General features: G+C 41.0%; 1 protein-coding gene across 2 annotated transcripts in view; it reads right to left on the bottom strand.

Annotated features, from left to right (window-relative positions):
- The window catches only part of EPB41L4A (erythrocyte membrane protein band 4.1 like 4A), a 287,116-nt gene that overhangs the window by 16,315 nt on the left and 257,491 nt on the right, over positions 1-13,310 (bottom strand). For both annotated transcript variants that reach the window (XM_052646727.1, XM_052646729.1), the window contains one exon: positions 5,408-5,527. In XM_052646727.1, the coding sequence (XP_052502687.1) occupies positions 5,408-5,527 (120 nt within the window). The remainder of the gene's footprint in view (positions 1-5,407; positions 5,528-13,310) is intronic.

Below are 13,310 nucleotides of genomic sequence, written 5' to 3'. Positions count from 1 at the left end.
GCATGAGAAAAGTATAATGGCTATATCTAAGTGCACACATACATATACACACACAAGTCTGTGGGTAAAATGGACATAGAGAAAGGAATATTACCAGAACAAAGGACATGTCACAATGATAAAAAGGTCAATTTATCAGGTAGGCCAAAAAAACACTTTTTTTCCCCCACAGATATGGGTGTACCTAATGGCAGAGCTTCAAACTAAGCTGAAATAAGAACTGACAGAACTAAAGGGTGAAACAGAAACATCCACAATTACTAGAAAGTTTAACATCTCTCTCAGCGACTGATTGAAAAGTAGACGAAGAAATCAGTAAAGTCACAGAGCATCCAAACAACTCTCAGTTAACTAGATTTTCCTGACATTTGTAGACTACACCCGACAACGAAGAGAGACTCTTTTCAAGTCCGTCAGATCATTCATCGCTAAAGACTACATGCTAGCTCTTAAGACAGAGCTCACCAAATTTGAAATGACTGAAATCTTACAGATCTTAACCAGAATACAGCAAATTAGAAATTAACAGTAATTTGATATGTAGAAAATCTCCAAATACTTGGAAATGAAATAACACCCTACTGAAAAAAAAAAAAAAAACAAGGTCAAAGAAAGCACGGATTTCAGTGTCCCCTTAAGAAGATAAAAAAGAAAGAGCAAATAAAAGACAAAATACATAGAAGAAAGTAATAAAGAGTAGAAATCAATGAGTGGTTAACAGACAAAGAAAATCAACAAAACCCAGAACTGGTTCTTTGAAAAATCAGAAAACACAATTAAGGAGAAAATTAAAAGAAGAAACAATGTATTCACATCAGGAATGAAAGAGGTAATATCACAACAGATGTTCAAAAGACACTAAAAGAATTATTATAAACAATTTTTTTATTAAAAGATGACAACTTAGATAAAAGGAACAAATTGTTTTAAAAACACAGACTACCAAAACCTACACATAACAAGCGGACACAATCTTAACAGCCCAGTATCTGTTAAAGAATTTCAGTTTGTACTTTAAGACTTACCACAAAGAAAGTTCATGGAAGGGTTGGTTTCCTGGGTAAATTATATCAATATTTATGGAAAGAATACCGTTAATTTTACCCTCTCAGAAAATAGAGAAAATAAGGGAAAGTAGGAATCCCTCAGAAGAAATGGAGTAGCCATCATGGTCAACAAAAGAGTCCGAAATGCAATACTTGGATGCAATCTCAAAAACGACAGAATGATCTCTGTTCGTCTCCAAGGCAAACCATTCAATATCACAGTTATCCAAGGCTATGCCCCAACCAGTAACGCTGAAGAAACTGAAGTTGAATGGTTTTATGAAGACCTACAAGACCTTTTAGAACTAAGACCCAAAAAAGATGTCCTTTTCATTATAGGGGACTGGAATGCAAAAGTAGGAAGTCAAGAAACACCTGGAGTGACAGGCAAATTTGGCCTTCGAATGCAGAATGAAGCAGGGCAAAGACTAATAGAGTTTTGCCAAGAAAATGCACTGGTCATAGCAAACACCCTCTTCCAACAACACAAGAGAAGACTCTACACATGGACATCACCAGATGGTCAACACCGAAATCAGATTGATTATATTCTTTGCAGCCAAAGATGGAGAAGCTCGATACAGTCAACAAAAACAAGACCAGGAGCTGACTGTGGCTCACATCATGAACTCCTTATTGCCAAATTCAGACTCAAATTGAAGAAAGTAGGGAAAACCACTAGACCATTCAGGTATGACCTAAATCAAATCCCTTATGATTATACAGTGGAAGTGAGAAATAGATTTAAGGGCCTAGATCTGATAGATAGAGTGCTTGGTGAACTATGGATGGAGGTTCATGACATTGTACAGGAGACAGGGATCAAGACCATCCCCACGGAAAAGAAATGCAAAAAAGCAAAACGGCTGTCTGGGGAGGCCTTACAAATAGCTGTGAAAAGAAGAGAGGTGAAAAGCAAAGGAGAAAAGGAAAGATATAAGCATCTGAATGCAGAGTTCCAAAGAATAGCAAGAAGAGATAAGAAAGTCTTCGTCAGTGATCAATGCAAAGAAATAAGAGGAAAACAACAGAATGGGAAAGACTAGAGATCTCTTCAAGAAAATTAGAGATACTAAGGGAACATTTCATGCAAAGATGGGCTTGATAAAGGACAGAAATGGTATGGACCTAACAGAAGCAGAAGATATTAAGAAGAGGTAGCAAGAATACATGAAAGAACTGTACACAAAAGATCTTCACGACCCAGATAATCATGATGATGTGAACACTAATCTAGAGCCAGACATCTTGGAATGTGAAGTCAAGTGGGCCTTAGAAAGCATCACTATGAACAAAGCTAGTGGAGGTGATGGAATTCCAGCTGAGCTGTTTCGAATCCTGAAAGATGATGCTGTGAAAGTGCTGCACTCAATATGCCAGCACATTTGGAAAACTCAGCAGTGGCCACAGGACTGGAAAAGGTCAGTTTTCATTCCAATCCCAAAGAAAGGCAATGCCAAAGAATGCTCAAACTACCGCACAATTGCAGTCATCTCACATGCTAGTGAAGTAATGCTCAAAATTCTCCAAGCCAGGCTTCAGCAATACGTGAACCGTGAACTTCCTGATGTTCAAGCTGGTTTTAGAAAAGGCAGAGGAACCAGAGATCAAATTGCCAACATCCGTGGCATCATGGAAAAAGCAAAAGAGTTCCAGAAAAACATCTATTTCTGCTTTATTGACTATGCCAAAGCCTTTGACTGTGTGGATCACAATAAACTGTGGAAAATTCTGAAAGAGATGGAAATACCAGACCACCTGACCTGCCTCCTGAGAAATCTGTATGCAGGTCAAGAAGCAACAGTTAGAACTGGACATGGAACAACAGACTGGTTCCAAATAGGAAAAGGAGTACGTCGAGGCTGTATATTGTCACCCTGCTTATTTAACTTCTATGCAGAGTACATCATGAGAAACGCTGGACTGGAAGAAACACAAGCTGGAATCAAGATTGCCGGGAGAAATATCAATAACCTCAGATATGCAGATGACACCAACATTATGGCAGAAAGTGAAGAGGAACTCAAAAGCCTCTTGATGAACGTAAAAGAGGAGAGTGAAAAAGTTGGCTTAAAGCTCAACATTCAGAAAATGAAGATCATGGCATCTGGTCCCATCACTTCATGGGAAATAGATGGAGAAACAGTGGAAACAGTGTCAGACTTTATTTTGGGGGCTCCAAAATCACTGCAGATGGTGACTGCAGCCATGAAATTAAAAGATGCTTACTCCTTGGAAGAAAAGTTATGACCAACCTAGATAGTATATTCAAAAGCAGAGACATTACTTTGCCAACTAAGGTCCGTCTAGTCAAGGCTATGGTTTTTCCTGTGGTCATGTATGGATGTGAGAGTTGGACTGTGAAGAAGGCTGAGTGCAGAAGAATTGATGCTTTTGAACTGTGGTGTTGGAGAAGACTCTTGAGAGTCCCTTGGACTGCAAGGAGATCCAACCAGTCCATTCTGAAGGAGATCAGCCCTGGGATTTCTTTGGAAGGAATGATGCTAAAGCTGAAGCTCCAGTACTTTGGCCACTCATGCGAAGAGTTGACTCACTGGAAAAGACTCTGATGCTGGGAGGGATTGAGGGCAGGAGGAGAAGGGGACGACAGAGGATGAGATGGCTGGATGGCATCACGGACTCGATGGACGTGAGTCTGAGTGAACTCCAGGAGTTGGTGATGGACAGGGGGAGGCCTGGCGTGCTGCGATTCATGGGGTCGCAAAGAGTCGGACACAACTGAGCGACTGAACTGAGCTGAACTGAAGGGAAAGTTCCTATTTTAAATGACCAGCATACCCTTGTTTAAAAAAAAAACAAAAACTGACACAAATATTACAAGAAAATTGTAATCCAGAATCTCTCATGAACATATGGAAAAAAATCTTAACAAAATATTAAATAGAAACCGGCAATATATGGAAACGATAGGAGGTTTATTGGGCATTTATCCCAGGAATGCAAGGATGTATCACTCAAAGCTCAGCCAGTATCATTCCTCCACTGATGGAATAAAGAAAACGCACACCTGCGACACCATCTCTCCTTCCACAGGTAGGCAACATGAGGCATCCTACCACCCAGGATCGTAAAAGGATATAGGCAGTTAGTCCCAGCTCACTTTTCATTTAAAAATGTATGCTTTGGAGCTTCCCTGGGATGGTTCACCTCTAAAGAATCCATCTGCCCATGCGGGAGACACGCGTTCGATCCCTGGTCCAGGAAGGTCCCGCATGCGGCGCAGCCATCAGGCCTGTGCACCACCACTCCCGAGCCTGTGCTCCGGGGCGCATGAGCCACAAGCACGGAGGCCGACGTGCCCTACAGGCCACGCCCCACGAGAAGGGATGCTGTGCAATGAGAAGCCCACTGCCTGCACCTGGAGTGCAGCCCCCGCTCGCCACAGCCGGAGAAAAGCCTGCGCAGCAACAAAGACCCGCTACAGCCAAACGAACGATAAAGTTTAAAAGTACGCATTCTTTAAAAAGGCATGACTGGGGGCCACTCTCACCTTTTAAAACGGGTCACATTCTCTCTATGGAACATGCCCATCTCCCGGGGCCTCTCACCTTCTGGGGTGGCCCATCCTCAGTCTATGAAGTGTGTATCCAAGGCAGAACACATAAAGCTGCTTTCCCTCTTAGTTCCTGGGGCACAGTCCCCTTGTCTGCCCACTTGTGTCTCTCATAAGTGCCCTATATTAATAAATCTACTTCTTGCTCATCAAAAAAAGAAAGAGATGCTCTGGAGCAAGAGGTGGGAGTGGGGAGTCTAAATCTGGATGACGCAATTTTTTTAAAGTATAAACATTATCAGTTCAAAAGAAAATTGATCTGGGGGACTGGCAATCTCATCATCATGGGATAACTGTGCTCACACCTGGCATTGCCTAGCTACAAAAGGAGCAGGCTGATCTCAAGACTGGGACGTAATGAATCACTCATTGAGAACTGCTCACAAATGGTAATCTGATGGGAAGTTAGTCATAGCTAGTCCAACCTGGACCAAGGCTTCAGAGGAGAGAAGCAGCAGGTATTTCAACAGTCTGGCTCCGGAAAAAAGGAGGCTTCCTACTTACTCAGCTGAATATACACTTTTGTTTAAAAACAAAATAAAACATTTTGATAGCCTTGTGCTTATGACATTTTGCTTTGGCTCTGCTCCAACTTCTACCCCTTCAGATATAGTTGATGAGTGTCACAATAAAACAAAATAAATATGGCAAACAAATACTAGTATGATCATGGTAGACCTGAACCACCTTAGAAGACCTCAAAAGAGACAGCCCAATGTGCCCCAGAATCCACATGCGACCAAAAGTTCTGAGGTTTTCAATTCAGGCATAAAGAGGGAGCACATACGAGCGAGATCTGTGTCTGGATCGTCTATTGTTCGGGTCCGCCTGGTTTTTCTCCTTTTGTCTCCTTAATACAGCTTCCCACTGTGGCGCCGAATCAACCATATCACTCTCCTGCCGTATTCTGAAAAAAACAAGGTCCACCTAAAGTTAACACCCACACGTGTGTTACCTTTATCAGTTCATCCTAAATGTGCTGTCAAAAGTATCAAAGTTATCGAAAAGGTCAAAGGTGTCAAAGGTATCAAAAAGTTATTAAATAAGCTATTTAGAAGTTATAAAGAAATGAAATGCAGATGACACCACCCTTATGGCAGAAAGTGAGGAACTAGAGAGCCTCTTGATGAAAGTGAGAGAGGAGAGTGAAAAAGTGGCTTAAAGCTCAACATTCAGAAAACTAAGATCATGGCATCTGCTCCCATCTCTTCATGGGAAATAGATGGGGAAACAGTGGAAACAGTGGCTGACTTTATTTTGGGGGGCTCCAAAATCACTGCAGATGGTGATTGCAGCCATGAAATTAAAAGACGCTTACTCCTTGGAATGAAAGTTATGACCGACCTAGACAGCATATTCAAAAGCAGAGATTACTTTGTCAACAAAGGTCCGTCTAGTCAAGGCTATGGTTTTTCCAGCGGTCATGTATGAAAGCTAGAAATTCAAACACTTAAATACAGTGGCATAATGCCTCGGCAGCGGGATAGGCACAGAACATTCTGGTTACGCTGCTAGTGTGTTTAAGAGAGAATGAGGGCTGAGCACTCAGTGTGGCCAGGGTCCTGGCAGGGAAAACAAAATGAGGGAAAGCGAAGCTGAGGGGAGAGGGGGCTGGGGGTACAGGCACTTGTCATGTGAGGTCAGGGGACAATATTATCAATCCTGTCCGTTTTCAAAAGATAATCTACAAATCTGGATTTTTTTTTTAATGAACTCTTTTATTTTTTAAGTAATGGCAATCAATTCTGAGTGTGAAGATACTGAATGGGCCTAGCAAAAACCATCATGGACCACACTCAGTCTGCAGATACATCAAGCCTTTCTAAAAACAAGGGTGAAGAGTTATAGGGGAAAGAGGGAAACAAGTATTAAATTAAAGCAAGTGCATACTTAATGTGTAAATAATGTCTAGAATGCACTGATGCTGTAGAGCCATGAGTATTTTTTGCAAAAATCAAAGAACTGTTATCTGAATCTTTAACTCTGAATCTATGTAAGTTCTTGAGGGAGCCACTCCAGGGTGTTTCTTTCACACTGCTGCTCCCAGGACATGGGAGAGCAGCGCGGCATCACACGGTAATCATCCCAGGACTAGGACTGCTTGAGCATAACTGTTTCAAAATAAGTGAAAAGAACAGACCAGTCTGGAGTCCTCTCTTTCACTGAACAGATGTCTTCCGGTTGCCCTGTTACAGCACCGTGGCATGGCTATCTGGATTTGCTTATAATGCAGATCAGTGGACAGTGGCAAACATTCATCTCACCTCAACAGAGACAAAGGAAAGCAAATTCAAGCCTAAAAAAAACCTAAAATAAAGTAGCTTAAAAGGAAAAAGCTATTTAAATCTCTCTATATTAAAGAGGAATTGTGTTGAGTAAAAAATTATCTGTAACACACTTCAAGTCTTTGAACTGTATATATTTCCTCACTAAAGCTTTCATTTCTATTATTTGAATATTAATAGGATACAGTCAAGGTATTTTTCACAAATTCAAGAACGTAGTTCCCTCTCTCATGATACATGCAAAGAAATTAAAATTGCACATATGTGGTTATGAATTTGAACAGTAGAAATAGCTAAAGAAAAATATGAGAAGATACATGAATATTAGAAATAGCTAAAGAAGAAAAAAGATATACGATTCAAAGTCATATGATTATTAATAATTCTTTCAAACAATTATTTTTTATATTTTGACTACATATACAAACACATATGTATATGGATTTTCATAGCCAAGACCTACACCTCCGAGCCATTCGCTGTATCATGTAACAGCCAGTGACCAACCAGACCTGCTGGGGGAGAACTGTCCTGTATACCCCCAGGACTGAGGAGCCCAAAGTTAGGAAGAGATGGTCAGTGGGAAGGTGCCAGGCTGGCAAGGAGATAGCTCCCTTCTCACAGGAACCCACACCTTGCAAAGCCTGGGGATACACATAAAACCAAGTCCGTGCACCTCTCAAGCCTGGAGTCTTTTAGACGCAGCCTCCATTCTGAACTAAATCACTGCGTAGTTCATGGACAGGACTAAATTTCACTAATTTTATTTTTAATCAGTTAAGTCAGAACCTTTAACCATTTTTGAGGGGTCAGGTGTACCAGCAAGGGTGAAACCTGACTGAGGCAAATGTACTTTTGCTAGAAGAACATTCCCTAGACAATTCACAGGAAGCACAAGGAGTACATGCTCATTCTTCTCTTGTGGACTTCAGCTAGCTGCCTTCATGCTGGTAACAGAAATGAAAACTCCTACCTCCAGTACCTTGCTAGTAATAAGAACTATATCAGAAAGAATTCCGACCATGGCCTGTACATTTAACTTCTATCTTCCTAATCAAACAGTTGAAAGTGAGGGCAATGAAACCCTGTCAGTTAATATCCTTGGAACCCACATGTTCCAGAAACAGATGCCCTCTACCGGTGATGCAGCTTCATAAATATTCTAACAAGGTGCATTAAAAATGTAAGGCTCATTGCAGAGTCACAACAGAAGCACATTTTCCTGAATAATGGGCGGTGTGGCTGCCTTAGTCTGTAATGAAGTTTGAAATTACACCCTTACAAAAGGCCTCTGGTTAATGGTACCTCATTACAAGAGTGAAAGTGTCATTTCTTCCATCACTGACCTACTCCAGAAAATATAGATGCTACTTGGAAAGGAAAAATCTTACCCTTAAAGGCAAGAATACTGTAATACTCAGTCCTTAGGAGGCAGAAATTAACTGTTTTGTTTATGCATAAGTAACTAAAGAAATCTTTATATGTACAACATGTATCCTATAATGGTTCTGTCTTGTGAGTCCCATTTCTCCTGATACGGTGAGACATGCTAAGTATTGGGTTTTGCTTCTTTCCTGATAGATTTTAATTTTAATGCAGGAATTTAAATTATGAAGAATAAAAACACTGCAAGCATTATATTGATATAGGGCCTTTTGAAAAGTCAAAATGTTTTATATTTTGACTTTTTACAGTCATTAAAGTGTTAAGGGGGGAAAGAGTCCGTTGCATTTTTTACTGGGAATATATTCATTTTCAAATGTTTTAAAGTTGAACCTCAAAAATGCTAAACATTTCTTTCCTGTATCCACTAAGGCAATAACTCTACATATCATATTTTGTCTATTTCCTCAGTACAGCTAAGAAGACTTAACAGCTAGACCAAGAAGCCTAACCATACGGAGGCTTTTTTTTTTTTTTTCATTCTCCATCATTTTATTTTATGTTTTTTTGGCTACGCCACATAGCATGTGGGATCTTAGTTCCACAACAGGGATGGAACCCACAGCTCCTGCGGTGGGAGTGCAGAGTCCCAACCACTGGACCACCAAGGAAGTCTCAGCTTCTGTGTTTAATGTATAAGAAGAGAGTTCTTCTAGACCAGAGCGTTTTCCAGTAATGTTTCAGAATAAGAGAGTTCTGATATCCTTCCTTCATATCTCACCAAACTTCAACACCCTACTTTTCCAGGCTATCCATGCAATTTAGATTTTAACTGCATCTGACACTTAATTAAAGTTTGTAAAAGATTGTGATGATGAAATGCCATATAATCGTTTGATAACAATAATGAAGATAATGACTATTCTTGGTCTCTTCTTTCCATCTTCCCAAAACAGTTCCGCTTCTTCTGCAAAATTCTTCACATTACCCAATGAATTCTTATACAAATCTCTGTGCATTTCACTCTGTCCTCTACCCTTACCGGGGCAGTTTCATTCCTAACAGGACATTCCTTTAGACCAGTTCCTAATTCATTTCTCCTTCACTGAGATAAAAGACCATGTTTAATACAAAACCTGAGCAATCTTACAGAGCAAATGTAAAATGACACTTTGGATGATAAGGAGCAATACCCGTTGCTCCTGAGTTCAGCCTAGCTCCAGCTCTGTTGTTATCCAACTCAGAGATCCCTGGGCAAAACGTTTAACCTTCTTTGGTAAGTCTGTTTCTTCATCTACTGAATTTCTGTGAAGATCCTTTCCAGATTTAAAACTCTATGTTTTTCTCTTTGTGCTTCACTTACAAGGCAGCCAGACTCTTTGAAACAAACCTCCACTCTTCAGCCATAGCACAACTCTCCAGACAATTGCTTCATATGGCTACTCCATCGCTAACAGTAACTCTGCAGTTCCCAACCGATTGTGGACTTGTGTTTCTCAGCAACAGCTCTCATTCTGGGATCACCTGCTATAAACCAACCTTCTTCTTTTTTCAGTAGTTTTTCTTCCCTAGGGAAATTTCTATCAGTTCCAGGCATCTGTCAACATACTCCCTGAAGACCAGCAAGCAAAAAATTCATTTGCTTTTCCCATCTTCCCCCACCATCAATAAATTAATCTTATTTGCTTCTAAAGGTACTTCAATCTCTTCCACTTACACCTTATGCTCTCCCTCCTAAAATGGGCTACCCTTGGCACAGTTTCCTCTGCCCAACTCTGCTTCTGTTTTTGTAATCGTTCGACCTGCCTCGAGTTTAGTCCTCTGAGAACATTTCTCTGTTGCTGTAGCTTTGTGCTTCCATAGTCGTCTCTATCAATTTGGATTATGCTCTGGAATTCCTAAATTATCCATATCAAATGTTTAAATCTTAATACAGCTTAATAAAGTAGAAATCAGAACCCTGTGCCATGGGTGTACCACAGTGAGCCTCCCTTCCAGTGGCTCTGTACAGACTACCCACTCCAGACCCGCAATTTGTACCTGGTTTGCAGCCCAAACACTTCTGTCAGGGACACGAACCAGGCACGAAGGCATGCTTGCGAGGCAACAGTTATCTATTTTCAGGCCATGTGGAATAAACACGCTTGGGTTTAAGTTTGCCACCATCCAAAACACATTCTCCCCTTAAGGTACAGGGACAGTAATGTTTTATTTTGTTTTATGACTCTAGCAACAACAAGACCCTACCAAGGCCGTGATCTAGACCTGCCTGCCTCAGCCACATCATCCCTGTTAGCTGCAGTGCCACAGAGGACGGTTCCTTACTTTTCTCAGAAAAATAATATAAAAGACTCTGTGGAACCCATTTAAAATACTTCAAACCATCTTAATCCGTTATTCAGATACAGATTCTAAGAGACACCTAAAAAGCAGGAGGAAACTTTACCGTTTGTGGCAGGATAAACTCACAGGTTAGAAACACTGGCCTCTTTGTTGTTAAAGGGAGCGGCCCCCACTCTGTAGATACAATGGGGACTTCAGGTAACACTGAGCAGCACTGAGCATTCTCATCAGTCGAATGCAGGGCTCTTTCTGCTTTCAAAGCACATCCATTATCTCAGATCTTCACAAACCTCATGAGGTAGGCAGGGCCGGGATGATCCCATTTAGCATGTAAGAAAATTAAAACTCGAGAGGGTAAAGGAACCAGCTTTTAGGCACGGAGCTCTTCAAAGCAGGGACAGATTCATAATGCACGGTCCCTCCTTCTTTGTTCTGTGCTCTATTTCACCCACACGCATGCACACATGTGCATACATATCGCCTCATGTACATAATTCATGCGATTATGAGGCAAACGGCTCAGAATGAAATTTGGGAAAGGTCCAAATGGCCCCCTGTTGCCAATTTATTCTAGTCCTGTTCTTACCCCCAGCTTCTCTCATTTTTCTTACTCTTTTAATTTTCGCCAGGCTCCAGAGTTACTTCCACTTTTATGCTTATGCAAAAAACACCAGACTGGTTCTCTGCCTCACTGCCCCCTACCTCCTCCAAATCTCCCACTTCAAATCCTAAAAGCCTAGCAACACATCAAAGCTAATGACTGAGTAATCCACAGATCCCAGTGAATGCCTAAAGGAGAGCTGATTTTCATCAACAGCACAAAGGATATTTTGCAGACCAGTTCCTTTGAATGTGAAGGATATTTTATTAAGCTCAAGGTATTTTCAGAGAAAGCTGGCTTATGAAAGGCTTCACTGTGATAGATCTACTTCTTAGGTCCTCCTTCAACATACTCTGTGGGCAAGTCCCAAGCACGGCCCAGGGGTTCAAATCCACAAAGGAGGAGCCAACTGACCCTTCTGATTTTACGTGCAAGATTCAAAATTCTAACTAGTGAAAACTAATGCAATCTAATACTCACAAAGATCATTAATTTAATGCTTCTCTATACTTGGTAGGTTTCTAATTTGATTAATTTAATTGAACCAATTTTTTCACAAATCGGTATAGAAAAGTTAGTAATCTCAAAAGAAATTTGCAGCCTTTTAGATTTCAACCTTACCAGTGAACTAAAATATCAACTCCATTTCACAATATCAATCTATCTTTCACTATTTAGATCATAATGACCACTTTCTAACTTTTTGGAGATCAGATACCCTCTTAAGAATCTGATTAAATCTACAGACTCTTATCACCAGAAAATTGTATGCTTGCAAACAGAGAATTTTACATTAAATTGCTTGAGATTATGATACCCCTAAAACCTACCCATCAATTAAAGGATAAAAAAGCCTGGTCTGAAAATACAAATGTGTAGATAGGGAAGATGGGGAAATGGAGGACAAAGTTAAAAGAAAAGTGGAAAAGGCTAGAAAGAGGCTGTAGGAGAGGTCGGGACAGCCAAAGAAGAGGCAGTGACACCAACATTAGATATCCAGCTCGGTCTGCCACAGTGCTATCACCTCTTACAGCTCAGTTAGTCTCTGCAGTAAGTCAAGAAAACAGATCAGTCAGTACACACGGCATTTCAAGGATGAGAAAGCTAAGTTTAAATTGGTTAAATGGTTGCCCAAGGTCAAACAGCAGGACATGGCAGAACCAAAACCCTGACCCACTCCCTTAGGGTTTGACTTTTGCTTTTCTATTTTTTTGGACATTTTATCACTGGTTCCTAAACAGAGACAGATGTCAGAGAGGACAAGAAAGAAAGAGTGAGAAAGAAGCTAAGAAAAGAACAGGGGGGACTTGGGTGAGGGAAAATAATGCGACAGATTAAAAAAGGCAGAGAAGAGGAGAGATGGAGGCAAAGGTGTGCGTAGACACACCACCAGGCTTCCCTGGTGGCTCAGACGGTAAAGCGTCTGCCTACAACGCGGGAGACCTGGGTTCGACCTCTGGGTCAGGCAGATCCCCTGGAGAAGGAAATGGCGACCCACTCCAGTACTCTTGCCTGGAAAATCCCATGGACGGAGGGGCCGGGCAGGCTACAGTCCATGGGGTCACAAAGAGTCAAGACACGACTGAGCGACTTCACTCACTAGGGACACTGAGAGGAAAATAAGGACTCTGTCATCTTAGATGTTATAACAAGAAACTGTTCCAACTTCCAGCTAATTATACAGAGAAAAAAAAAACAACTGCTTTCTCCAACCTCAAAATCTGGAAAACTGTAGGTACCCATGCAGATTATGAAAACAGTAAGAAGACCACTAAAGTAAAAGAGGGTTAAGAAATATATAAACAATTTCCCAAACAAAGGAGGCTTAAGCCTCTGCTGTTGCAAATTCTGTGGAATGATACCCTGCAGCTACTGCCCAGTCCTCACCCATCTGGCCTCACTAGCTCTCGACCCAAAGCTAACAGAGGAAGTTGGTTATCTACAGTCATGTTTTTCTAAAACCGAGTCTAAACAACACTCTTGTTTCTAATACTAGCCTTCCAGAGTCAGTGTGGACTATGATTTTTTCCATGTTTGTTCAAAGCCACAACCACTGCCTTGAATAAAGCTGATTTGTA

Source organism: Budorcas taxicolor, chromosome 10, assembly GCF_023091745.1.
Source record: "Budorcas taxicolor isolate Tak-1 chromosome 10, Takin1.1, whole genome shotgun sequence".
Taxonomy (NCBI): Eukaryota; Metazoa; Chordata; class Mammalia; order Artiodactyla; family Bovidae; genus Budorcas; species Budorcas taxicolor.
Note: the sequence above shows the minus strand (reverse complement) of the source record. Positions and strands in the feature narration are given on the sequence as shown.